Source organism: Sphaeramia orbicularis, chromosome 22, assembly GCF_902148855.1.
Source record: "Sphaeramia orbicularis chromosome 22, fSphaOr1.1, whole genome shotgun sequence".
Lineage (NCBI taxonomy): Eukaryota > Metazoa > Chordata > Actinopteri > Kurtiformes > Apogonidae > Sphaeramia > Sphaeramia orbicularis.
This window is the reverse complement of record NC_043978.1, coordinates 38,675,291-38,700,629: the sequence shown is the minus strand read 5'-3', so window position 1 is coordinate 38,700,629 and position 25,339 is coordinate 38,675,291. Positions and strand designations below refer to the sequence as shown.

Genomic DNA, 25,339 nt, shown 5'->3' with positions numbered 1-25,339 from the left:
TCACTTTGGCATCAGTGTTATTTATGTTATTAGCATTACATTTTTAAAACCTCTTTTTTTATTCTTTTTTAGAATGCAGTATTTTACATCTCTGCTCTTTCTGTGCAGGTAAACCTTTGTCTCCTTCAAGCCTCTGTAGAGGAGGGGTCACCGTCTTGCTCCAGTAAATGTGTCACACATGTGTCTCTAGTGGCACTGTGCTTTGACAGGATTGCAACCCAGTTCAGAATGAACAGGTAATGCCTCAACTTCTCCTCATATTATGACTCTGTTGAAAAAATAGAACTCATAGAATCATATTTTTATTATTTAATTGACTATTAATTTTCAATTCTCTTAACCTTATACTGCTGAAATATCAGGACACTCACAGTACCTCTTTAACCCTTTAACAACGGCAATTACTATAACTCCTGAACCGCTTTCCGACACTATATAACACTTTATGGCAGCAATGTGGGACTCTATTACAGGTAGAAAAGAACTGTTTCAGAGACTTCTACACAAGCTAGAAAATGCCTGGAAATAACAAAAAATATGAAGCGTAATATGGATACAGAATGTTTACGACCAAAAAGCATGTTTGAGCAGATGTAAAATAGTTGAAAGTTTATTTCTGGAATCTCAGAAAGTTTTGTCATGGACATTTATAGTTGTTTCTGATAATAAATATGCTTCAAGTAATTTTTTTTCTTTTTTACAAAAACACTGTTTTAAGCATTTATTATTTATAATAATGATAATTTATGTACAGATATTGAAAGTTAAGTTCTTCCTGAAAACAAAGGTGCAAAAGAATTGGCAAAAAAGACATTTTCTGACACTTTTATTGCAAAGAAAACATGAAGACACCAAGGTGGCCTGTTATAATGGCAGTCTTAAAAGGGTTAACACCTAAATGTAACAGCTCAAATAAAAACACACATTTTGTTTCTGTTTTGTTTAGGGGCATTGTAGAAGAGACGCCCAACACCGCAGAACATGGTCGTCCCTCTGTCATGCTGGAAAAGTACGCCTCGGCCACTAAGATGCAGCCTCAGTCATCTGGTTCTTTACGCTCAAACGCAGGCATTGAGAAGGGCAAAGAGATCGCTGCTAGACTCAACATCCACCGTATTCACAGCCAGCTCCGAGGCCTCGACTCCACAGGTCAGTATAGTAGAAGAACAACCCTAAATGATCCACTGAGGCACTGCCTGACACTTCTAATGAGTTGTTGTACTGCTTCTTCTCTTGCTATAGACATCGGCACATGTGCCATTACAGCCATCCCTTTTGAGAAATCAAAAGTGCTGTTTGGTCTAGAGGAAATGGAGGAGTTCTCCCTGGTAGATGAGACAGATGCGCAGGCAGCTGCAGGTGATCTGGGCCGGTCCATGACTTCTCTTGAGAAATGGGGCTGGATAATGTTTGAATGCGGCATCGAGAATCTCACGGTTAAAGGTAAACCATCTTGAGCTCCACTATTATACAGTAGCGGAAAAAATTATTATACCACCCTTGTTTTCTTCAATTTCTTGTTCATTTTAAAGCCTGGTACAACTAAACGTACATTTGTTTGGACAAATATAATAATACCAACAAAAATAACTCATAAGAGTTTAATTTCAGAGCTGATATCTATCCAGTTTCCATGTTTTCTTGATAATAACCAAAATCACTTACATTCTTACATCAATAGCTATGGCATTGTACTGACAAAAACAGTGCTTTTAGGCATTCCATGTTTTCTTTTCTGTCTGTTTTAGTCACATGATACACACAGGAGTTAGTACTTGATTGCATAACCATTGTTTTTGATGACTTTTGATGGCCTAATAATTTTTTCCGCAACTGTATTTGGTTCCATTAAGGTAAAACAAATCAGTAAGGATGGGAAAATATTTTACAGACAGTATGTATACTTGATTTGTGAAAACCTTGTATGTGTTGAATTTGTGTTTTGCAGGGGGTCGTCAATCAGGAGCCATTCTGTACAATGCATTTGGTGTGATGGGTCGCTCAGACACAGGAGGGAAGACGGGAATGTCTAAGTCCAATGGATCCACAGGCTCTCAGACTGGCAGCGGCTACAGCACAGATGTTTCCGATGACAACTTACCGCATGACACCATCAGTCCTGCCTCAGATGTCAACGAACACTCGGACTCAGATGACCAGGTGAGAGACTAAACAATGTTTGCACCAGTGATGTTTAGGTAAAAATAAATGGTGTTATATCTGTTTGAGCCTGATTTTGTAACCAAATTCTCTTTTCTTCACTGCAGGATGAAGGGGTTGAATCAGATGATCTCAAAAAAGACCTCCCTCTCATGCCCCCACCACCTGACTCCAGCAGTATGAAAGTGACCATCAGAGAAATCTGGTTTAGTTTTGCTGCTCCAACTAATGTGCGCTCACCTTCGCAGGCCATCTCCAGGTACATAATCAGGACTACTTTTCTGTTTATCTAGTTGTTGCACAAAGTATTTCCAGCATTTATACAAACATAGTCATATTTCACTCCCACTGTTACATTGATGAAGTTAAGTTACTATCGCTGATGGTGTCATAAATATGGCAGCAGTATACTATTGTAAGTGTAATATTTTCTGCCAGAGGTAGTTTTATGGAACCCCTCTTGGCTATATTTCACCTATGCCCCCCCCCCAGCAATTCTTGTCAACTTTGCTGCTGATGCAAACATGTTTGACAGATCTTCAGAATGATAGACACCACTGGCTTTGTAAAGTGGATCAGACATTTATAAGCTAAACAAGTGCACCATGTAACTGATAGGTGCAACCATAGTGGCACTAAATCCTAAAAGTTAAGATCATGGTAACACTTTATTTTAGATGTTGGTTTGAAGTAGAGAAAAACATGAGAATAGAATAGAATAGAATAGAATAAGCTTTATTGTTATTACACCAGTTGTGCAATGAAATTGCAGGTGCCAGCGACAGAGCACTTATATCTAAATAAAATCTCAATAAGATAAAGAGATATATTAGAAAAATATTACATATAAAGTAGTGTGAAGTCAAAATATGTGCAAATTAGTGTAGTATAAGTAATATAAAGTAGTATAAAGTAATATAAAAATGGGCAAATCTAACAGTTCAAGCAATGCAAACATACATGTAACAGGGTAAATGTAACAGGGTAGTAAACAGTGCAAACCAGTGTTTTTCAACCTTGGGGTTGGGACCCCACGTGGGGTTGCCTGGAATTCAAATGGGGTTGCCTGAAATTTCTAGTAATTGATAAAAATATAAACTTACTAATAAAAAATATATGATGAGTTTAGAGAGACAATCCCAATACATAAAAGACATGACAAACTGAGAAGCTGAAACTGAAGCACTGTGGTACTGTTTATCTTTCAAATGTTCATTGTGGTGGGTTTAAGACGCTACAGCTCTTTCATAATTCATAGTTTGAGTTATTGTTTGTTCAGTATTAATTGTCAGCCTTGTAAATACAAGCTGGACTGACTGTACATATCCTGACCAAGGAAAATCAAATTCTCACTTTGTGCAGTAATCTACACCTGGCTTTTCTGCCTCCGTCCATAATAATATACATTATATAGACTAAATGTAGACTAAAATTAACGTTCATTTGCGTCATAGTATAGCAAACTATTACATGATCAAAAACAAATTATTAAACAAATTAATTAAACAATTTTTTTTCAAAAAGTCTCTGTTTTAAACGTCTGGGGTCACCAGAAATTTGCGATGTTAAAATGGGGTCAAGAGTCAAAAAAGGTTGGGAACCACTGGTGTAAACAGATACGATATTATAAAGTGACTCAGTTTTTTGTTTGTGCTTTTAGGCAGTTGAATCTACTGAGCACAGCCACACCTGCAATTGGTGCATGGCTGGTTCCCATAGACCAACTCAAGTCTTCCCTGCGCAAACTGGACATGGAAGGCACGCTACGAGTGTGTGCCGTTATGGGCTGCATCATGACAGAAGCGTTGGAGGTCAGTGAAGAAAAATATTTCTAATCAGCTTTTTATTTAATTTCATGTAACACTAACAGTGTTCCATTTGAACCTTTCAATAATATCTTTTTCATTGCCCAACAGAAAAAGAGCATTCACATCCCAATCCGAAGCAAATACAACCGTGTGACCAAACGAGCTCGCTATCTGCACGAGAATCCTTCCTGTATGCTGTGTAACATCCTGCACCGCTATCTGCAGCAGGCAGACTACTCGGTCATAGAGGAGGCTACTATGGTCAGTGCAACACCCAGAATCTCCTTTTTTTTTTTTTTTTTTTTTTAAAGTCGTTGAGTTTTACAAAGCATTGTGTACTCTTTGTACTTTGTAATACATGTTAAAAGAATATTTAACAGCCATTTGTCTTAAGTGGTCATAAGTTTTTATGCTCCCTATTCATTATTTTAATTAATCCATTACCTGTGTGAAATAGTGGAGCTAATGCAGTCTTTCTTCTTCTTCAGAATGATGGGGTTCCTGCATTAGTGACTCTAAAGAAAGGTCTGGTCGCTTTGGCAAGGCAATGGATGAAATTTATCGTGGTAACTCAGGGCTTCAAGGCTATTGGGTTGATGAGGCCCAATCAGCTTGCCAAACCTAAGGAGCCTCAGCAGAGTCTGGGTGACACAATTCTGGGCCTGGACAACGGAGCAGCCCTGCAGAGTGACACCAGCGCTGATGGAGCTGAATTTGAATTTGACGCAGGTGGGAACTTGCAGCATTTGATGTGATATAATGGTTTTGACCCACCCATCTGTTAGTACAGATGGACTGAGGATCTCCTAACCTCTACTTGTCAGTGTTTGCACAGCCATAAATAAAACCTGTTGGCACTTGTTATTGGAAAGATGATTAAGAAATGAATGATGAAAAATGAATATACAGAAATTACTTATTGCAGTGCCATGGTTCTTCTTGGAGTTTTATTTTATTTTATTATTGTGAAGCCACAGTGAGTGAACACACCATGTTGCTGGAGGGAGCATGCAGTCGCCCCCCACCAAAAGAAGCAAACTCTGGTCCTGTCAGCGGAGTGGAGATCATGAGGAAGCTGTCCAAGTCCCACACACACAGCGAGTCTGCGCTCAGGATAAAGGTATGATAGTTTTTTATGCTTCCCAGTAATGTGAATATCTATTGCATTTGATCTATATGTAGATGCAGCTAACCATTATGTGCAAGTGCCTTACCTAATGTCTGAAAAGCAGAATCTCTAAACGACAGTAGCAGCAGTTACTTATTTCACTTTTTGCAGAATTATAGATTGAATGGCAGAGTGTCAGAGGAAAAATATTCATATATTATTTATGCAATACTTCATCTTTTCCTGAGCTCATGAAATAAAATTGAATATACATAGAAGTTCAGCAGAAGCACTGCTGTAACTGGTGTAAAGGTAATCTGACTGTTGAAAAGCCAGGGGGGATCAGAGCCAACACTGAGTGAAGAGGTGATACTTCACTAAAGGCAAGATGTGCAGGTTGTGGAGGCTTTTCATCTCTTTTTAACTCGAACCAGGGTTTATTTCTGTAGTTAATAGTGGCAGTCTAGTTAACCTTTTCTACGTGAAAAGAAATGTGCTGGCAGTGGTAGCCTCATCTCTGTCATCGGAACATTTGTCATACCCAGGGCTCACATCCCTACCAGTCGCTGAGCTACACCAGCGGTGACACAGCAGCTGACTCACCTGCCCATGTGAGTCGTGCCGGCCTGCCAGCCAAGGACAGCCCCAGGAAGGAGAGTCTCCTGAGCAATCTGACAGGCAGCTTCAGGAGCCTGCACAACCTCCTGGAGGGTACGCCCCAGAGGAATGAGCCGTCTGCCACCACTGCAGCCAAGAGCAGCTCCCTCACTCGCACAGGTATTATGATTACATCGCTATTTACTGCTGCATGTGGAATGTCGTGGTATTTACTGAGCACCAGAATTCCTTTTTATTTCAAGATACCACAGCCCACTTTTCATTTTTGTTGTAATGCTGACCTCTGCTGTGCATTTCTGTAGTGGACATTATATCAAAATAATGTCTATTCACAGGTAGTAGTAGTAGTAGTAGTAGTAGTAGTAGTAGTAGTAGTAGTAGTAGTAGTAGTGGTAGTAGTTGTGGTGGTGATACTAGTAGTAGTAGTAGTTGTAGTAGCAGTAGTAGTGGATGATCTGTAAAAGTAAACAATCCAAAAACTACAAATGCAGATCACAACATTGCAAACTAATAACAGTGGAATTTGTGTTATTTTTTTTATACATATTTTCATATTTAATAAGTTAAAGTGTGTAGGTGTTCTTTGTCACATGAACTGAAATACCTTCACCTGGAATTACCTCAAAACAAACCATTTGGGGATCATATATTTTGTGATTTACAAATGCACATGTGCCTGAACCAGATGTTAACCATCAGACTCTACCAGATGTGCCTCTGTAAAACTGTCACAGTAGTTAGTAACTGTGATGTTCAGTTTATTGTTATCTTATGTAACATGCTCTCAAGTGAACTGTTTTTTTTTTTTTTTTGTTTGTTTGTTTTTTTGTGCCTCAGGAAACAGCCTTGGGACAGACATGCTGACAGAACACCCACTACTGTCTGAGCCCTCCTCGGTCAGCTTTTATAACTGGATGTCCAATGCTGTGGGCAACAGGACTGGGGCTGGAACCCAGGACTCCCCGGTCAACCGCTCCCAGCACAACAGCCTGCAGACAGGTCAGACATGATGAACTGCAGTGATGCTGTTTTTCCTTCATTTGTAAATGTTTTATTCAAAGTCATTTGATTGTGTTTATTTATTTTGATCTTTACACTGCCTTTAGTACAGTAGTCGCTTTTCCAGTGATTCTCAAATTGCGCAAATATAACTTGCGCCTGAAAATTTACCTAATGGAAAAATGACAATTTCACCAAAACTCTAGTTTTTCGACCAAAAGTTGAAGGGTTTTTTTGGGTGTAGCGCAATTGGTATGTCACGCAAAACTACAATGGAAAGACCTTTTTCCACATCTAGTGTCATGTGAATTAAAAAAAAATGGATGTTGACGGACTTTACAACAACCGAAGAAGAGTTTTAAAAGAAACATGGCACGGTATGTGTGGACACCAGGAAACGGAATAATTTTTAATATAGTATGGGACAGAGGGGTAGTAAATAATAATAATAATGAATATATCTGTAAATCAACATGATATTTACGTTCATCAGCATGTTTATGGAATGACTTCTCGTCTCATCTCGTGATAATAAACAAACAAATCATCACATTTGTGATTTAATGGAAAAACCAACATTATGCACCTTTGTTTTTTCGACATTTAGTAAATATCGGTTAAGTTTTGCACAGATGTCCAATGGAAAAGCGACTAGTGACTGTAAGTGATAAAGATAATAATAGTAATAGTTCAAATTATATAATGTTGTTTTACTAGACCCAGTGGATTCTCATGACAACCACTACCACTACCACCCACTGCCAACACATAACAGCCCAGGACGAGGTCAGGGATTGTTGCTCAGTGTTGTGCTGGTGATGTCTGGTGAAGTAATTAGCATGCTACCTGAAAACAGTAGTGTGTTCATCTTTTAGCTAAGTAGTTCAGTGGTAGAAAAATTAGAATACCACTTTTTAATTATAGCAAATACATCTATGTATTTTTTATTCGAGTATACTCTTCATCAGTCATGAACAGTCAGATTCTTAGAACATAATAGAAAACAGAGTACACAAATGTTTAATTCAGCAAACTGAAATTGTGTTCCTCCCTCACAGCATAGAGCTTTCCCACCCTCTATTCCCTTTTACTCCAGCTCATCCTCTGAGTTACAGACAGCTGCACTCTGTATTTATTTCACCATCCACAACAGCATCTCATCATTTGGAATCACCCACATGGATTGCTGAAAAAGATGCACCTTCCTTCACAATTTAGTAGAGGGCGTCTTAAATGATGTGTGTAATAGCTGGATTTGTGCCCATGACAATAAGCTCTTTCATTATCTGCTCAGCCAGCTGTCAGTCAGTGACAGCACAGCAAACTTCTCACAACAGTTCCACAGTTAATTTGTTTGTTTTTTTTACAAACAAATTAACCAAATGCAATGTGGGTGTTAAAATCATGCTCTAAATGGCTGTAAAGCTCCTCTTAATCACACCAATGCGATTGCTATCTATTATATAGTCTATTTAACTCACTATAACATCTTTATTATGAGCACTAAGGTGATAAAAAGGGACCCTTCAGTACTGTGCCTCTCATGGTAACATACTGCCAGTGAACTCGCATGGTCTGTCAATGCAACATAACAGTCCGAGCTCATTGATCTACTTCCTATTTACATCCTCAGGTGGGACGTGTAACCTTCCCACCATTCCCTCAGCATCAGACTTCAATACAGTTCTGTCCAGTGATCAAAACACACTGGATGGAACCCACTCCCAGCATTCCCAACATAGCACCAGCCAGGATGACATGGCCGACATTGAGGAGGGCAATCAATGCCCTGCTGCAGTTCAGCTGGCCGACGCTCAGGTGGGTTTAAAAATATCTCCCCCTTTGTCTTGCAGTGGTTACATTATGCTGTGTTGCTTGATGTAAATGGGCTTCAGATGTTCACTGTTGAGAAACCAAAGAGTCTGTATGCACTGTTTAAAGAGCTTTTGGCTTTTTGGAGAATTTTTATTCAAGTTGTTTTCTTTTTCAGGTTGTTTTCAAGCCTCTGCTGAGCTACACAGGCATCCAGGCCCAGGACACAACACCTTTAAGTTACAAAATGTATTTCGGGGAGCACCTGTCTTTCTCTGGGAATCTTGAGTGTCTCAGAGCAGACATTGTTGACTCTGATACCACCAAAGAGCGCAAAAACAAAAGATCCAGGAGGTAAAAGACTAGCCTTGATCTTAATTAGCCAAGTCATTTGAATTTGGGCTAGGACAATATAAGTTCAGCTTCTTCCAATTCCATAAAGTGTTGTTAAAGAGCCACAATGAAATAGCTGCACATCGTGTGACATTTTGTTTTCTTTTTTTGTGTTCTGTTTAAATTCATCATCATTATCCTAATGTTTGAGTGCCAATAGAGGATGATTACCATAACATTTCATTATATTTAGATTCTTTTTCTGTACATCATGATGTGTCTTTGTATGTCATTCTCTGTCTGTCTTGTTTTATAGACAAGGCATGGTGAACCTCCCTCCGCTGGAGTTCAAGCCAGCGCTGCTGATTGAGACGTTCAGCCTTAATGCAGTAGTGATGGAGAAGTCAACCAGTGCTCCGCAGGGCCCCACTGCAGCCCCACTTTCCTTCCATGACCTCAACCGCCGCCACTACAACACATTCCATTGTGATTTCACCACAGCTTGCCAGGCCATCAGTCAACGCGTCGACATGGCTTTGGTGCGTCTTATTCACCAGTTCAGCACCATGATTGACGACATCAAGGCAACACAGACCGATATCAAGCTAAGTCGCTACACTGCTGGCTCCGCCTCCCCGACACCCACCTTCAAGGCTAGACCCTACCGCCACTTCAGGTCATCAGACTTCAGCCGCAGTTCCCGGGGAAGCCTGAACGGGGGCGGTCGCAGCGCAACACAGACCTTGAAGAGCAAGAGAGGGGTGGGTGGAGGGGGTGGCACGGGTGCAGGAGGAGCAGGCATTAGTGGGGGTTTGCCTCCTAACGGACCTCCATCAGGAATGGACACGCTGGGGAGAAGGGAACCTAGGGCGCGCAGTTCTCTTGGACGGTCAGAGCGACGCACTTCTAAGGTAATAGTGTGTTAAACATAACAGACTTAAAGCAAACATCTCATCTTAGTTTGTAAGAGATGACTTAAAAGATGCAAGCATTTCTGCAACAAACAAGAAACAAGTTTACCTTCAGATATTCGTATTGGCAAATTCTCCAATAGGAAATAAACTAGGGATTCTTTCAAGTGGTTGTGTTCTCACAGTCAATAGATTTAACCAGTCGGAATATTTAAAGAAGGCTGCTCTAAAGATAAAGAGCCCACTTGACTGTTTAGAATCTATAACTTGGAAGAGGCAACAACTGCCCTGAGCAATTCTGTTAAATAAGGTATTGAGCCACGTCTCTGATACTGCTAAGGGCTAAACCTGCCCAGACCTCAAAAATGATTACTAAAATGAGTTTAAAACTGGCAATTTATACATACGAACCCTAGAGGGAGCCAGTAGAATGCAAAAGCCTTTTACTACAAGCACAAATCACACATTACAACACACATTATTCAGTTTTCGTAGTCTTTGGATGATGTAAAATCTTATGAGCAATCGTGTTCTTCATTCTTCTTCATTTGTAACAAAGTCATGACATTTTGTGAAATCAACATTATGTAATGACTACTAGTTCGTTACAGTGTTGAAACAGGTAACAATTGCAATAAAGCTAAACCCATTTGGCTTCTATGATGCATATTGTGAAATTTCTTTGTGTTTAATAAAGTGGAATATTGTGCAACATCCTCAGGTGTCAAGAAAGGGCTCCCGTGACGTGGCCGACCACATGGCAATCCAGATGGATGACTCCGACTCCATCACAGTGTCAGAGCAGAGTGAGCCATCAGCAGAATGTTGGCAGAACATGTACAAGCTGCTTAACTTCTACTCTCTCATCTCTGATCCCACTGGAATCCTGGAGAAAAGCTCCCCAGAGAATTGCCTTTCAGGTGGGAATCTCCAACTGCCAGTCTGTCAATTTGTCCTTCTTTTATCTCTCCTCTCTCTCTTTACACGTGAACGTCAGTGGATAATTTGCAGAATGTGACTTTTTCTCAGAACATAAGCATTAGGCTGTTAGGACTATAGTGGTGCAGCATAGTGGTTAGCACTTCAGCCTGACAGCTAGAAGGTTGCAGGTTTGATTTTTCAGTCTGTGTTGAGTTTACCTGCTCCTCCAGTTTTCCCACCATTAGAAACAGGTACATGTAGGTTAATTCTCTGTACACAGTGCTTATCTTAAGTTCTCGATCAGCAGGAACACACATTTTACTGTACTTCAAATGAAGATCTAGGTTTGGTCCCTAACTCCCTGCTCCTAACGTGATTTATGCTAATGCTAATTGCTAATGTAAATGCTTGGTATTTTGTGAGTATTTGGATGGCTTAAAATGTAGGGACCAAATTTCCCAGCGAGGATAATAAGACTTAACTTTCAGCTTTACTCATTTCTGATTTTTAATTATGGCAAAATTTTTGCAAGCACTATTTAGGTCACATTAACATATATGTGGGATTTTGTTTTAAATTCCCTCTAACTTCATTCATGCAGAGGGTGGACGTCGACCTTCAGAACCGCTCTGTAAAGTCATTTTTGAGAATGAGCAACAGGAACCCACCACACCCAATAAACCTGCAGGAGCAGGAGGAAGGAGGCGAAGTCTGGTGAGCTCTGAACCGCAGCATGTGACCCTCATAGTGTTTGGCATTGGTATGGTGAACCGAACCCACCTAGAAGCTGACATTGGTGGGCTGACGATGGAGGCTGAGCTGAAGAAGATCCATGGAAGTTTCACCCTGAAGGAGAAGATGAAAGGTGAGGAGGAGATCTGAGATGTTAATGAACAGGAACAGTCAGTTTACTGTTGTAGCAATGGGATTGTTAAGTCCCGTAACATAAGAAGACTCACTCAAATTAAAAGACATTGCAAAAAAATATCGTTTATATAATTTTGCTTTCATGTGTTTTCAGACATCCTTCACCAGAAAATGACAGAGACTTGTGCATCAGCTCACATAGGAGGAGTGAACATCGTTCTGCTGGAGGGCATAACCCCTGATATTCAGTATGTACAAAGTCATCTTTGTTTCTGCTGTTTGTAAAAAATAGATCTCGCAATTACTATTATTGTATTTTTTAATGCCCTATATCTCTGTAAACTGCCTGCTTTATAATCTAACATTTACCTCTTTGAATAATGGTTTGTTCTTGGAGGGTTATTGTGGGCGTACAGAAGTGTTCATGCTGATCTAAAACTTTTAATGATTCAGTGTTATTTTCATATATTTTATTCGACCCGAGGGACAAATGATATGAATTTAATGCATAAATGTTTAAGTTCACATCTCACAAGTAATCTTTGTCTAACATTGCTGTAACTTAAACAACACAGAGGTAACATGCACACGGCTGGTTTAATGTCAGATTGAGTTTAAAATGAAAAGTGCGTGCAGTGTTTTCCACAAGTGTTTCTGCACAGCGAGAGCCAATTACAGACTCCTTTCTAGGCCGGTAATTTTAACAGCAGTTTTGTTTTTACTGCAAGCAATTTCCCCTCGAACATAACCGCCCTAATCAGGTTGCAAGCCTTGTAGTCATGCATTCAGACAGGCTGATATATCTGCATGCTGCTTTGGTTTAGTTGAGAACTATACAGTTATTACAGAAAAAAAAAAACTTGTTTCATCTCTTTGTATTTAACACATACTCAAGCTGTGAAAACAAAACCTTAAACAAAATGTGCCAAACTACACCCTTGTGTTTCAATTTGTGTTTGTCCTACAGCTTGAGTACTTGCTTTATTTACTGATGTATGAAATGGAAATATTCAGATGTAAGTGAATAGAAGTGCTGCTCACTTGTTTCTCTTCTTGCCAGATGTTTTGAGAGACTCTCCTAGACGAACTTTCCTTATGTTATTAATTTTATTCTGTGCTTCAGTGATTGTTCATATTATTCAGGTTTTTAAGCTGCATCATTAATTCAGAGCCTTGTCATAAATGGGGCTTTTATGAAACAAATACCAGGAGATCATCACCTTCAGTGTGCTTGCTTATGTAGAACGTTGGCAGAACAATTTAAGAACTGTTTCACATTATCTTCTGCTCTTCTTTTTTTTTTTTTTTTTGCTTTTATTCCTTGCCTTTCTCTTCCAACTACTTGCATAGACTGGAGGATTTCCCAACATCTCCCACCAGCACAGCTAAACAAGAGTTTCTGTATGTTACTACTGCCACAGGGCTCATGCATTAGTGAATCAAAAACACACCTGCCCTTATCGCACATCCTTCATTTTGTCTGAGTCATCCATATGTATTTTAGAGGCTGTCCTTGAGAAAGGCTTAAGCAGTTTAATGAACACCATGTATAAATGTACTTTAATGTGACCTAAGGGTAACCAGTCACAAACCAATGCAGGAAGTATGCCAGTCTAAATTATAACTGATTTCTAAATGTTGCTTATTCATAGTGTTTCTGTTCTGATTTTTACCGTTATTTAGAAAATGCTGAAATGTCAAAGTCAGGTATTTCAGCATTCATAACCAACTTAACCCATAAAGACCCAGTGCTACTTTTGTGGCAGTTCCCAAATGAATTTTACTCTAGATTTAACTCTTCTTGAGTGATTTATCGCCATTAATTATAATATTGTCTTCTGTATTTTGTGTTTCTTCAGTGAAAATCAGGTATTGTCCTGTATTTAATTTACTGATCATGTTGCTGTTCACTAAAGATCAGATTAAAGCGGAGGGTTATTATGTCAGAAACAGAGAAAACTCAAGAAAAAGTGACTTTTTCAGCTAAGATATCATTAACTGGACGTAAAAACAAGTGTGTCCGACCACTGTCATTTATCAAACTCCATGGGTTTTACTGGTGAATCAATGGTTGTAGAAGATGACTGTTTCCACGTTCACTACAGAGCCTCTGAATGTCAGAATGGGTCAAATGTGATGACCATGAAAAGATGACAAACTGCATTTTACACCAATTATTTACATGTTTTGATAGGATTAGTGGATCAACAGGTATTAAACATTTACATCAGTCGATGCTTTTGATTGCCACTGGCTGTTTTGGTCTTTATGGATTAAGAATGTAGGAGAAGCAGTTTATCTACTGAAAAGGGGCTGCATCATAAAAGGTTTTTATGTTAAAAAAAACAGTTGTCTTTCATTATATACACTGTGTAAAATTCATGACTGTATTTGTTCATTGTGAAACATGTACATAACTGTGTCATTGTCATTACTGCCCTGTGCCCAAAAAAAGTGAATGCTATCCTGAATGTGCATGCTGTATGAGTGGTTGACGTCTCATTAATTCCACATGTGTTGTAAATTCAGCCACATTTCCATTTTATCTAAAGAGGAATTTGATTTAATCACTGTGACTTACTCGGTTTGTTCTCTGTTTTAGAACGGTGGTGAAATGCAACATTGCCAAGTCCCAGGCTTTATATAGCGCCCAACGGGGGCTGAAGACCAATAATGCAGCTGTCTTCAAAGTGGGGGCCATCATGATCAACATCCCCCAGCACCCAGCCACTTTGCACAGTATGATGGTCCGCAGCTCCCATCAGCTCTCCAAACAAATCTCCGACCTCATCCGTCAACCCTCCAATGCGTACGTCCACTTCATTTATTTTTCTTTTAACTTCTCTAAATAAAACTTAATTTGCATACATATTAGATCATCAAGTCAACATAATTTTGCTTCTTAAATCTTCTGTGACCTTTCAAAGAAATCAGAACCTCATACTTTACACACTTGTATTAAAATTCCAAATGAAGTCTTATTGCATTTCCTAATGCTATCTATCTGTAATAATAAGTGACAAGTAAATATAGTATATCCATATACATGGCAGATAGGTGCTCTCATAGCTGTTTATGACCTGTTTCCATAGCAAAAGACTCAATTATGTTAAAATATGTATAGACTTGAAGATGTCCTTTGAATATTAAACAAAATTTCCATATTTCAATATTAGTATAAAACATTTATTATTTATTTACTTATTTGCCCAGTGAAGTTGATAAATCCAATGGAAACATTCACAAAGCCAGAGTGAAAAAAAACTATGATCACACCTATTCTGTCATATATGACTGATTGAAATGACTTTTTACCCCTTCCAGTCAACCTCCGAACAGAGAAGACACCCCTACCCCACAGCCTTCTGACAAAGCCTCCAGCATCAATCAGACGCCTGTAGAAGCCAACGAGTTCCCTCAGCTTCCTGAAGGTCTGGAGAAAAAGCCCATTGTCCTCAAGTTCAGCGCCATGATGGATGGTATCACCATTGGAGCTGCCCTGCTGCCCTCGCTGAAAGCCGAGTACAAAATGGGTCGGATGAAGAGCCATGGCATGACAGGTATGTGTGTCTGTAGAGAATTGAACTAAGATTGATTTTATGACAATGCAAACCGATTTGATTTAATGATCTTTTGTAAAGAAATAGACACTTTTGGAACTTGGTTGAGATAGAATAATACTTTTGTCTTTCCGCTTTCAGGGGCCCAAACTAGTTTCACCTTTGAGCTGCCAAATCACAAGCTCTGCTTCCAGTCAAAAGTGTCCCCAGTGGACATGTCCACCATGCCACCATCAGCCAGCCTCACCTTGCCTCCAGTCACTATGTCTGGTGAGTACATCATGGAGGATCACGAGAGCCACTCGGACCAGGGCTGGGCACCTGATGATTTTCCAGCAAAGCAAGGGAACTACCTGCAAGGCAACTACCTCCGCTGTGTGGCTGAGGTAAGAAGAAGAAGAAACCCATTGAACTGGTCAGGATAATGTGTAACAACTTATAAATAGATCAGCCCAAGACAGATTTGTCCTCTTTTCTTTACAGATTGGCTCCTTTGAACATAATCTGACCACAGATCTGCTCAACCACCTGGTTTTTCTACAGAAAGTTTTCATGAAGGAAGTCAATGAGGTCATTCAGAAGGTGTCAGGTACGGTGTCATATATGTCTGGATTTTTTACCCTATTATAATGTTTTTGCACTATCTGCAACTTACCTCATATCTTATTTATTGTAGTGTAGTTAATTGTGCCAAAACTTTACGGATACAGCTTATAAAAGCACTGCGTTCGTCATATTCTGATGTTTGTTCTCTGTATTGTGCAGTTGGTATTAAGCTGTGTTATCAATAATCATGTAGACAGGCAATGCAATTCTGTAGCCCAAACCCCAAAATGTATCTTTTAAACATTCTTAAACCACATGCTTTCCTAACTAAAGAGGATAGGATTTATTTTAATAAACCCATATACCTGTGGAACCAATATTTGCTGTGGAAATGATTCAGTTTCCTCTCAGATCAATAAAGTTAATCTAATTTTAACACCTGACTGTTCCCCACAGTATTCTATAGCCTCTAGCTGCTGTTTAAGTCACTGAAAAAGATGTTTTCTCCCCACAAAACAATGTCCATGCCACTGGCACAAATCCAGTTGTGTTAATCTCCACTACAGATGGTAGTAATTTGTTTTACTCACTGAGCTTGATCGATGTAAGGACCCAACATGATGCCATGTCATAATGTCGTTTTAACATAAAGAAAAATGAGCCTCTGGGTGATTGTGTCACAGGTGTTCACATTCAAGATGAGTCTTTAAATGAGGTTGCATTGTGACAGTTCAACAGAAATTCGAGGTGTACTATATATTCAGACACACAACACCACCCCGCTGTATTAAATGTCATCAAGCATTTGATGGAAAGTTGATGTGTATGTGCACTCTCTGTGATTGCAGGAGGAGAACAACCCATCCCACTGTGGAACGAGCATGACACCTCGACAGATGCAGACAAGCCAAAAATCCTGCTTTATTCACTCAGCCTCATGTTCAAGGTATCTCATGCAAAAAAGCACATCACTCGCGGCTGGCAAAGCAACCAAGCAACCGAGTTTGTTCCACGTTTTAATATGCCAACATAGTATTTTTTCCCCTGCATATTCTTAATGACCTTTTCCTATTTTCAGGGAATCCAGATGACAGCCACTACTCCATCTATGCGAGCCGTGCGCTTTGAGACAGGTTTGATTGAGCTGGAGCTGTCCAACAGAATCCAGTGCAAGGCTCAGCCTGGTGGCAGCAGCAGCTACCTGAAACTCTTTGGCAAATGTCAAGTGGATCTCAACCTGGCCCTTGGACAGATAGTCAAGCACCAGGTACAGATTAGCATATGATGGTTTTGATTAGACTTGTAGAGAGTTCCTGGACTAAAATTAACTTTCTTAATGTAAATGGACTTTATGGCCTCCAGTGCTTGAATATAGTAGGTCATTTGACCCATTTTCCTTCTCTAGGTCTATGAAGAGGCTGGCTCAGACTTCCACCAGGTGGCATACTTCAGAACCAGGATTGGGCTGCGAAACGCTCTGCAAGAAGAGATCAGCGGCTCTTCAGACAAGGAGGCTGTACTCATCACACTCAACAGACCAATAGTTTTTGCCCAGCCGGTGGCATTTGACAGAGGTATAGTTTACTATTTTCTCTACAAATTACTTTTGGGATGAGCTGTGTAATTTGATCCTCACTGGTTCCCTTAGTAAACCTTAATATCCACTGCATAAAACACAGTCTGAATTCTGGGATGTTGTTCAGTTCATGACATCTGCCACACTAATATGACTTATTACTACTGCGTCCAGGTCTGGATAGTGTGATAACTTCTCCCCACCTGTGTACTCTTCCTGCAGCTGTGCTATTCTGGCTCAATTACAAGGCAGCATATGACAACTGGAATGAGCAGCGAATGGCCCTCAACAAGGACATCCACATGGCCACCAAAGAGGTGGTGGATAAGCTGCCTGGCATCCAGCAGACCTCTGCTCAGGCCTTCAGCACCCTCTTCCTGCAGCTGACCGTCAATGACCTGGGCATCTGTCTGCCTATCACCAACGCATCTCAGGTAATCTGTTCCACTTGCATTTGATTGCCTCTATTAAGTATCTAGTCTATTCACATTGTGGTTAGATTTTTTTATCTTATATTCTGTATCCTCGTATTGTACAAATTAAAAGACATCAGTGCTTTGGGATGTGGGATAGTCAGCTAAAATATACGAGCTTGCATATGTTTATGTTTAATGCGAATAATGCATTTGTGTAGGTGTTTAAATCCTGGGGTTGTTTTTCCAGCCAGGCTTTGCTTTTTCTCCCCGTTCCCTGTAGTTGTAATGGGTTCAACAATATAAAATCTTGAAAAAAATCTATCTTTGAAAAGCAAGTACTTGCTTGATAGCAACATTTTTTCACTGTCATATTATAAAAGTGCCTTCTAAAGGAATACATTAGTAAGCAAGGCATGCTAAAATCATTTTAGGCTGCTTTAGTCATTATATTAAATCAAAGCATCATTTTCCTGAGGCCCGATCATCTTCATCTCTACTGGCAGTCTTTGCCAGTGTCTATTAAAGTGATTTAGCTTTGATTCGGTTTTAGGAAGGTATATTGTGTTACAAAGAGCTGAGATCTTTTTTGTAAATGTATTATTGTTAGTTTTGATATCAGTGTTTCCCCTTGATACACAACAAACAACTGCAAATCCTCTACAGCTTTTACTGTAAATATGTGCTGGCTTGCCTTCAGCTACAGTAGCTAGAGTTTCTTTTTGTGTTATTTTCTATTATTCTTTTAAAATGAAGTACAGAGAGTAATCTTTGGAATATTATTCATATCATTGTTTTGATGAAAGACTCACACTACCACTCCTACATTCACAGACATTTCTAGGGGAAACACTGGATATTAATGAAGAAGCCATATCAGTTGTTGTGTTATACATGTTAACAGAGATGAGATCAGCTGTTTTATCACACTTATTTCCATAGAGAGGACAAGTACCAGTTACGGAGGGCACCAACTCTGAAGCTGGGGCCAGCACATCAGTAGGCCAGCATAAAAATGCACGAAAAGTAACCTATAATTCATTACCTCTCCTGTGATAGCTTGTTGTGGGACATTGACTTCCTGTGATCAATACTGTTACATTAATTGTGCCAGAAGTGTGCTGCATCTTAAGTGCTCCGCTGGTAAAACTGCAGGTCACGTCACTTTGTAACAACCAGGTTTCCTCCACGAGCCTGACGTGACAACTAATGAAGCTTGAGCTGGTGTCTGAGGTGTTTGGGGTGTGTAATTACTTAATACTAAAAAAAGGTTCTGCCAGTTGGTGTCCCAAGAATCACATATGTTGCTGAAATGAAGTCAGGCTGCCATACATTATTATACCCAGTATTAATGATACACTGCAGTGGTGGATATTGCAGCCTCTGTTATTACCTCTGCCAAAGCATGTGAACCTTTACACATGACTTGGATTTCCTCAGTAATTGTGCAAAATCACTGTCTGATTTTGATTCAAGTCATAATGATAGATTATTGGATATGCTACCTGCTTTCAGTTATGACACGGATGAAAATCAGACCAGTAGAGTAAATTAGTACAGAGTTAATCCAGAAATTCAGGTAATGTGCTTCAGAGCTTTTCCCATATCAGACAGTTCAACATAATCTAACAAATTGAAAATATTGGTAACAACTTCTTCTGACTTTGCATAATCATAATTATTGTATACTTTTTGAACATAATTAGATCTTGATTGGAGCCAATCTACAAATATATAATTTATATACAATTACATTAGAAGAAGTGTATTGACCAAACTATGTATAATTATAGTGTAAAAGTAGATATGCAAGACCACAAGGAAATGTTACCAACAATTCCACCTTCTGGAGCTGGATTCTTGTTCTGTGTGTTTTCCACCTTTCCCAGTGTCTCAGTAACCAATCCTCGCTTCACCCCCAGGCCAACCACAGTATAGATTTTGACACTGGCTCAGCTCTGGTCCTGACTATTGAGAGCACATTGATCACTGCCTGCTCCTCGGAGTCACTGGTGAGCAAAGGCCACTTTAAAAATTTCTGCATCCGCTTCGCCGAGGGCTTTGAGACATCCTGGGACGACTGGAAGCCCGAAATAAGAGGGGACCTGGTTATGAATGCATGTGAGTTACACTACTTGTGCACAATAATTATTTTCATAAGTGATTATGCATGCACACATTAAACTCAATAAAACAAAGGGGACTATTCTAGAAGTGTACGCATAAAATGCATTGCTTGCATTGTTTTAACCCCACTGAACAACACTGTAATGTTTCTTTTTAAAATGATGGTCTATGAAATGTGTTCAATAAGCAGAAATAAAAGAGAGACATATTTGACTGTTCAGTCTTGAGCCTATAATTTGACCGATGATGTGTATAAGGTAGAAACAGCATATTTTGATGTCTTTCCATGAGCACAACTCCTGTGAAATATTAACCAGATATTGCTTGTATGTCTGTGGTTTGTATATAGGTGTTGTCCCGGATGGTACATATGAAGTATGTTCCAGAACTACAGGGCAACCCTCTGCAGGCAAGTTCTTTTAACTGTGCTCTGGTCCATAAAATATGGATCACACCCTAAAGCTGCACAATAATCTTGAGACAACATTGTGGAAACTTTATTTTGCAGTAATTCTTTCCGCTTCCTCTGATTTTCTCTCCACACTTCTTCATTCCTTCCCTTCAAAACAGAGAGTAGCAGTGCAGGTACCTGGACCCTGAATGTGCTTTGGAAAATGTGTGGTATTGACGTCCATATGGACCCCAACATCGGGAAGCGCCTCAATGCACTGGGCAATACACTGACGTCACTGACAGGTGAAGAGGATGTAGATGACATCGCCGACCTGAACTCTGTCAACATGGCTGACCTTTCTGATGAGGACGAAGCCGACACCATGTCACCCACCATCCACATGGTAAGTCATATGCAAAGTTTTGGGTCATGATGGGGGTGTTGTAGTTTAAACATTTTTGTCAAATTAGTTGTGGTGACAATAAAACAAGATGATGAGAACATTTAAAGCAATTCTACCTGGCACACCACAGTAAAGTCTGACCTGAGTCGTCCAGCTGTCCATCCATCTGTTCCTACCGTTGTTTACAGAGTCCAGAGAGCCAGTTCAGCCCTCGGCTGACCTTAAGGAAGCGTCTGGTAAACCACATCCTGGGCCTCAGCCCCAGGCCTCAGAGTGTATCTGTCCCAGCTGACTACTTAAACTGTGCATCGCCTCGCCTCCGAGCGGGCAGTGCCAGGGCCCAAAGACCTCTCTCCTGGGCCTGTGTATGTAGTCACCCACAGCATTCAACTCTTCTCTGGGCTGACCAAAATCACTTCTGAGGTGGCAAACATCTCTGTCACGTGCAATTATTAGTTGGAGGCTGTGGTTTCCAAAATGCTAAGCAATGCTGTTTCATGCAGAAAGAAGAAGCATGATAATGGAGAATAGTGTCGCTGAGCATTTGCTTTCACTATCCTCCTCATTTAGCTCCAATGATGGGTTTATTAGAACAAATTGGTGTTTACAGTCCCATGTGGCAAACATGGTCTTTTTCCTCTTTCCCTCTGAGTGGAGTGGTGATGGTGGTGGTGGTTATTTACTGTTTATTTATTCAATTATTTTTTAAGCTCTCCCTGGTGTGTGGAGTAGATTACATATAATCTGCTGCATTTGAATAATAATCAAATTAACCTGCTTTTGATCACAGATTTGAGAAGGATGCAGATGCTCCTGGGATAAAAGTTTCCTTTTGGTTAATTTTGGGTTTAATCAACAAGGTTATTACTCTTTGCCTTCACTCTGGCCTGTATGTGACTATAACATTTGTTTGACCCAACAGGAGACCATCGACCCCAGAAGGCAGATGGTTTTGGGGAACCAGGTAGTTGATGCCAGAGGACGGAAGTTTACGAAGAGGGTGGTGGACATTCGAGAGCTAAACGAACAGGCTAAAGTCATTGACGACCTCAAGTAAACATCTCTTATTTCTACTTGGCACTCATCATCAACTTCTTGAAACAATTCCATTAGCTTATCTACATGTCCTTCTCTTTACCTCAGGAAACTGGGAGCCAGTGAAGGTACCATCAACCAGGAGATCCAGCGTTATCAGCAGCTGGAGTCTGTAGCCGTTAATGACATCAGGAGAGACGTCAGAAAGAAACTACGTCGCTCTAGCATGAGGGTGAATACTTTGTTTCTCATCCCCTTCCAGCTATACATGCCTGCCACTGAATTTTTTAAGAGCATCAACATTTGCCCAATTAAGAGACTTGTTTCTGACTTTGCCTTTGCTGCTTTGTGCCAGGCGGCATCTCTAAAGGATAAATGGGGTCTTGGCTACAAACCAAGCTACAACCGCTCAAAAAGCATCTCAGCAGCTGCAGGCAGACCTCCTCTAAAACGGATGGACAGACAGAGGTGATGAATTCTCTGGTTTAATATTATACCTTAAGGATGTTTCTTCTCGCTTTTAATGTAAATAACCCGTGTAGGCAGTAAGTAACCTCCGTCTCACCAGCCTCGCATGTTTATTAAACACACTTTAACACCGGTAGAATTAGAATGTGAGACACACATATCAGTGTAGAGGAAAAATCACTTATCTCATTTGTTTATAGTAATTATGCAGATAACCTGACGTTGATGCAATCAGTATATTTAAATGGGTCACAGACCTTCAGCAAAAATGTAATATCAACTCTAGACTGAAATAAATGAGTAAAAATTACTGTAACTTATTCCATGAATAACAATTTGCACCTGAATTACACATAGTTTCACTGATAATATATTGTTTACCCTGGGATAAATATATGGTGTGCCTGAGTTCCTATGAATGTATGATGATTCATTTGAGTCACTCATGTGATTTCCTTGTATCTCCAGTTCCAGAATAGGAGATATGGATGATTTACCAGATATCCGTGTAGATGCATCATCCCCTGGACCACGGGTTACCTTTAACATCCAGGACACGGTAAAGATGTTTTTAAAAACCTCCTGTGTATTTCTCAAATCAGGAAAATACAACACATTACCTGTTGTAGCTTTTTCATTATTGCATTTTAAAATTCAGCTCTTGAGATATTTTGCCCTAACCTTATCTCAAGTGTTTATATCACCACTTGTAGTTATGTCACATTTTATGTTTATAGCCTGAAGATCATTATTTCATCCAATCCATCTGTCTCTCACTGTGATTGATCATCATCATGCAACAGCAGATAAAATGTAATGGTCTGCGACTATCACATGGTCATGGGTTGTACAGTTTGCACCAGACGTGGACCAAACTGTCGTCATTCTCTTAAAGTTACGTTGTATTTTAGGTTGGCCTCTTTAACAACTCTTTTGTTTAATTTAAGATAAATAATCAGGCCTTGGATTCTCCAAATGCACCTGTCAGTCCAGGAGAGGTATTCAAGGTATATGGTACAAACAATCAAATTTAACAAACTAAAATATCTAACCAATGCCAGCAAATACTTCTGTTTCCTCTTCTCCTTTGTGATTACCTTAATACTACAAACAGGATTTTCAATATGCAAAATCAAAATAGGATGATGAACACTATCAACTTGAAAATACACTGACCTTCAGTAATGTTACATTAAACAACACTGGGCTTATTTGCATGATAACTTAATGTCATACTCTTTGTATCTGTAGTTGCACTGTATTTATATCTGGTGCATAAACATCTCTCTGCTTTACATTTAAATGGCACCAAATGAAACTATATGCATGACATCCTTGATTAGTACTTTATTGGTGAAGTACCTGTGGCAGTCTAATAGCCACAAAGTTATGTAAGTGAACATTTTGTCCTCATAAGCTCACAGATATATGCATTCAGAGCTCAATCTGCTTGCATAATAAAGGACTGTTATTTGAAATGTATGGTTTGAACGCTGCTTTATGTATACTGGAGTTGCACGTTCTCATCCTGTCTTGAAAATGCATAAAAATCCAAATCGGCTTTTCTTTAGCCTTAATTTATTTACTGATCTCTAACAACTTGCATGGTTAGCCTCTGAACCAAAGACTGTCAGCTGCTGCTTGTCAGTGCGAACAGTGACTCTCTCATGCATACAAATGAGAGAAATCCTGCCCATGTGGATTGAGATGGAGAGAAGAAAAAGGCTGTTTTGTAGTGTCTTTTGCGAAATGTAGTTCGTGTTATGAGTTTTTCAATAAAGCAACCATGGCAGCATATGAAGGAAAAAATAAAGGCAGTTAGTTTGTAGAAGATAATCACTCATATGAATGAAAATCAGGTATTTTCACCATTTATGTTTAAATACTTTATAACATCTATATCATAATACTCAAACGCCTCAGAGCGTCTGTGTGTGTGTATCTGCTCAGTTCTGAGAAATTTAGACGTTTTTAACTGGCCAATTTGATACCTACAGTTAAGGAATAGTCCCATCTCCACATTAAATACCTCGGCAAGTTGACAAGACCAATATTTTGGGAGATATTAGTAATTTTGGAATACAATAGCCTTACAATCATGTTGCATTGCCCATGACGGTTGACCGGAAGTGCAGTACCACGCTGTATGACGGGAAATGAAGTTAAAAACAGGAATGACACATTTACTAGCTTCAGTCCCTAGATATCGGTATTAATATGACCAGTGGTTCCCCATGGGTCAATGCGCTAGTAGAACAGAGTAGAATAGAATAGAATAAAACAGAATGAATCTTTATTGTCGCTATCACAGGAACAATGAAAATGAGTTTAGCAGCTCTGTTCTGTTTAGCGGCAAAAACACTTGTATAATATAAAAATATCGCTCAAAATACAGAAAATTTTGGCATGTGCAAAAACCTACAGGATAAAATATTAAATATACATATGATACTAAGTACTACAAAAACTGCTGAAATATACAAAAGCTAACTCTATACTACAGATGAGAAATATGTTAACATTTGTAGATGAGTCCAAATTGGCCTCCAGTATACTTTACACACAGAAACATGACTTGACCTATTACTTTACTTGCAAAAGTTTGACTGATCTGTAAATCTTTAAAGATTTACTGTGAGTGTTTACCTTATACACTTTAAGTGGTGGTGGATCTGTCTCCAGGGGTGTTTTCTTGCTGGGTGTGAGTATTTTTCTTCACAGTTTCTGCGTTCTTTCACTCAAATGTTTCGCTGACAGACACTGACTTACTGTACCTAAGGCTAAATGACTGTATTTGCTGAACATGCTCATCTCTCGTCATCAGATTGTCAGTAAAACAACTCCACAAATAATGAGGAAAAAACATTTTTGGACCGGTCTAGACTAGTCTCAGCTGTACTTGATGCATCTGATGATGATGATGATGATGATGTACGTATGATGCATGAACGTTGGCCAGTGTGCAGGAGCAGTCTGTCTCTGTCAATAACTGCCTCTGGGATTTGTCCAAATTGTTGATGGTTTGGCCTTGTCTTCAACTGCCATTCTGGATATGGTAGAATGTCTTGAGCTGTTTTCATTTGAGTGCATTTCACCTTTGTCGTGTCCGGGTGTCACATCATGCTCATCTTCCTCGTTGTTTCACATCATCTCCTTAATTCCTCTTTACAGAAAGTGCATGACCTCTCAGCGCCTCTGACAACAGTTGGTAGTGTTCTGTTAATGGACATGTCATGTGTAAATATCTGCACATCTAAACTGTGCAGGATTATTTTAATTC

General features: G+C 39.6%; 1 protein-coding gene across 6 annotated transcripts in view; it reads left to right on the top strand.

Annotated features, from left to right (window-relative positions):
- The window catches only part of kiaa1109 (KIAA1109 ortholog), a 79,027-nt gene that overhangs the window by 31,791 nt on the left and 21,897 nt on the right, over window positions 1-25,339 (top strand). The window contains exons 35-71 of one of the 6 annotated variants that reach the window (XM_030126369.1): window positions 109-236; window positions 947-1,149; window positions 1,243-1,443; window positions 1,949-2,160; window positions 2,268-2,419; window positions 3,821-3,971; window positions 4,077-4,229; window positions 4,457-4,697; window positions 4,940-5,088; window positions 5,622-5,853; window positions 6,532-6,693; window positions 7,411-7,479; window positions 8,327-8,511; window positions 8,684-8,859; window positions 9,155-9,749; window positions 10,471-10,669; window positions 11,272-11,535; window positions 11,692-11,785; window positions 12,888-12,938; window positions 14,140-14,346; window positions 14,862-15,097; window positions 15,239-15,483; window positions 15,581-15,686; window positions 16,492-16,589; window positions 16,722-16,910; window positions 17,049-17,217; window positions 17,442-17,653; window positions 18,575-18,658; window positions 19,555-19,753; window positions 20,109-20,168; window positions 20,330-20,556; window positions 20,745-20,921; window positions 21,479-21,609; window positions 21,700-21,823; window positions 21,947-22,059; window positions 22,528-22,618; window positions 23,007-23,066. In XM_030126369.1, the coding sequence (XP_029982229.1) occupies window positions 109-236; window positions 947-1,149; window positions 1,243-1,443; window positions 1,949-2,160; window positions 2,268-2,419; window positions 3,821-3,971; window positions 4,077-4,229; window positions 4,457-4,697; window positions 4,940-5,088; window positions 5,622-5,853; window positions 6,532-6,693; window positions 7,411-7,479; window positions 8,327-8,511; window positions 8,684-8,859; window positions 9,155-9,749; window positions 10,471-10,669; window positions 11,272-11,535; window positions 11,692-11,785; window positions 12,888-12,938; window positions 14,140-14,346; window positions 14,862-15,097; window positions 15,239-15,483; window positions 15,581-15,686; window positions 16,492-16,589; window positions 16,722-16,910; window positions 17,049-17,217; window positions 17,442-17,653; window positions 18,575-18,658; window positions 19,555-19,753; window positions 20,109-20,168; window positions 20,330-20,556; window positions 20,745-20,921; window positions 21,479-21,609; window positions 21,700-21,823; window positions 21,947-22,059; window positions 22,528-22,618; window positions 23,007-23,066 (6,345 nt within the window). The remainder of the gene's footprint in view (window positions 1-108; window positions 237-946; window positions 1,150-1,242; window positions 1,444-1,948; window positions 2,161-2,267; window positions 2,420-3,820; window positions 3,972-4,076; window positions 4,230-4,456; window positions 4,698-4,939; window positions 5,089-5,621; window positions 5,854-6,531; window positions 6,694-7,410; window positions 7,480-8,326; window positions 8,512-8,683; window positions 8,860-9,154; window positions 9,750-10,470; window positions 10,670-11,271; window positions 11,536-11,691; window positions 11,786-12,887; window positions 12,939-14,139; window positions 14,347-14,861; window positions 15,098-15,238; window positions 15,484-15,580; window positions 15,687-16,491; window positions 16,590-16,721; window positions 16,911-17,048; window positions 17,218-17,441; window positions 17,654-18,574; window positions 18,659-19,554; window positions 19,754-20,108; window positions 20,169-20,329; window positions 20,557-20,744; window positions 20,922-21,478; window positions 21,610-21,699; window positions 21,824-21,946; window positions 22,060-22,527; window positions 22,619-23,006; window positions 23,067-25,339) is intronic. The other 5 variants (XM_030126370.1, XM_030126372.1, XM_030126371.1 and 2 more) reach the window with 5 other exon arrangements.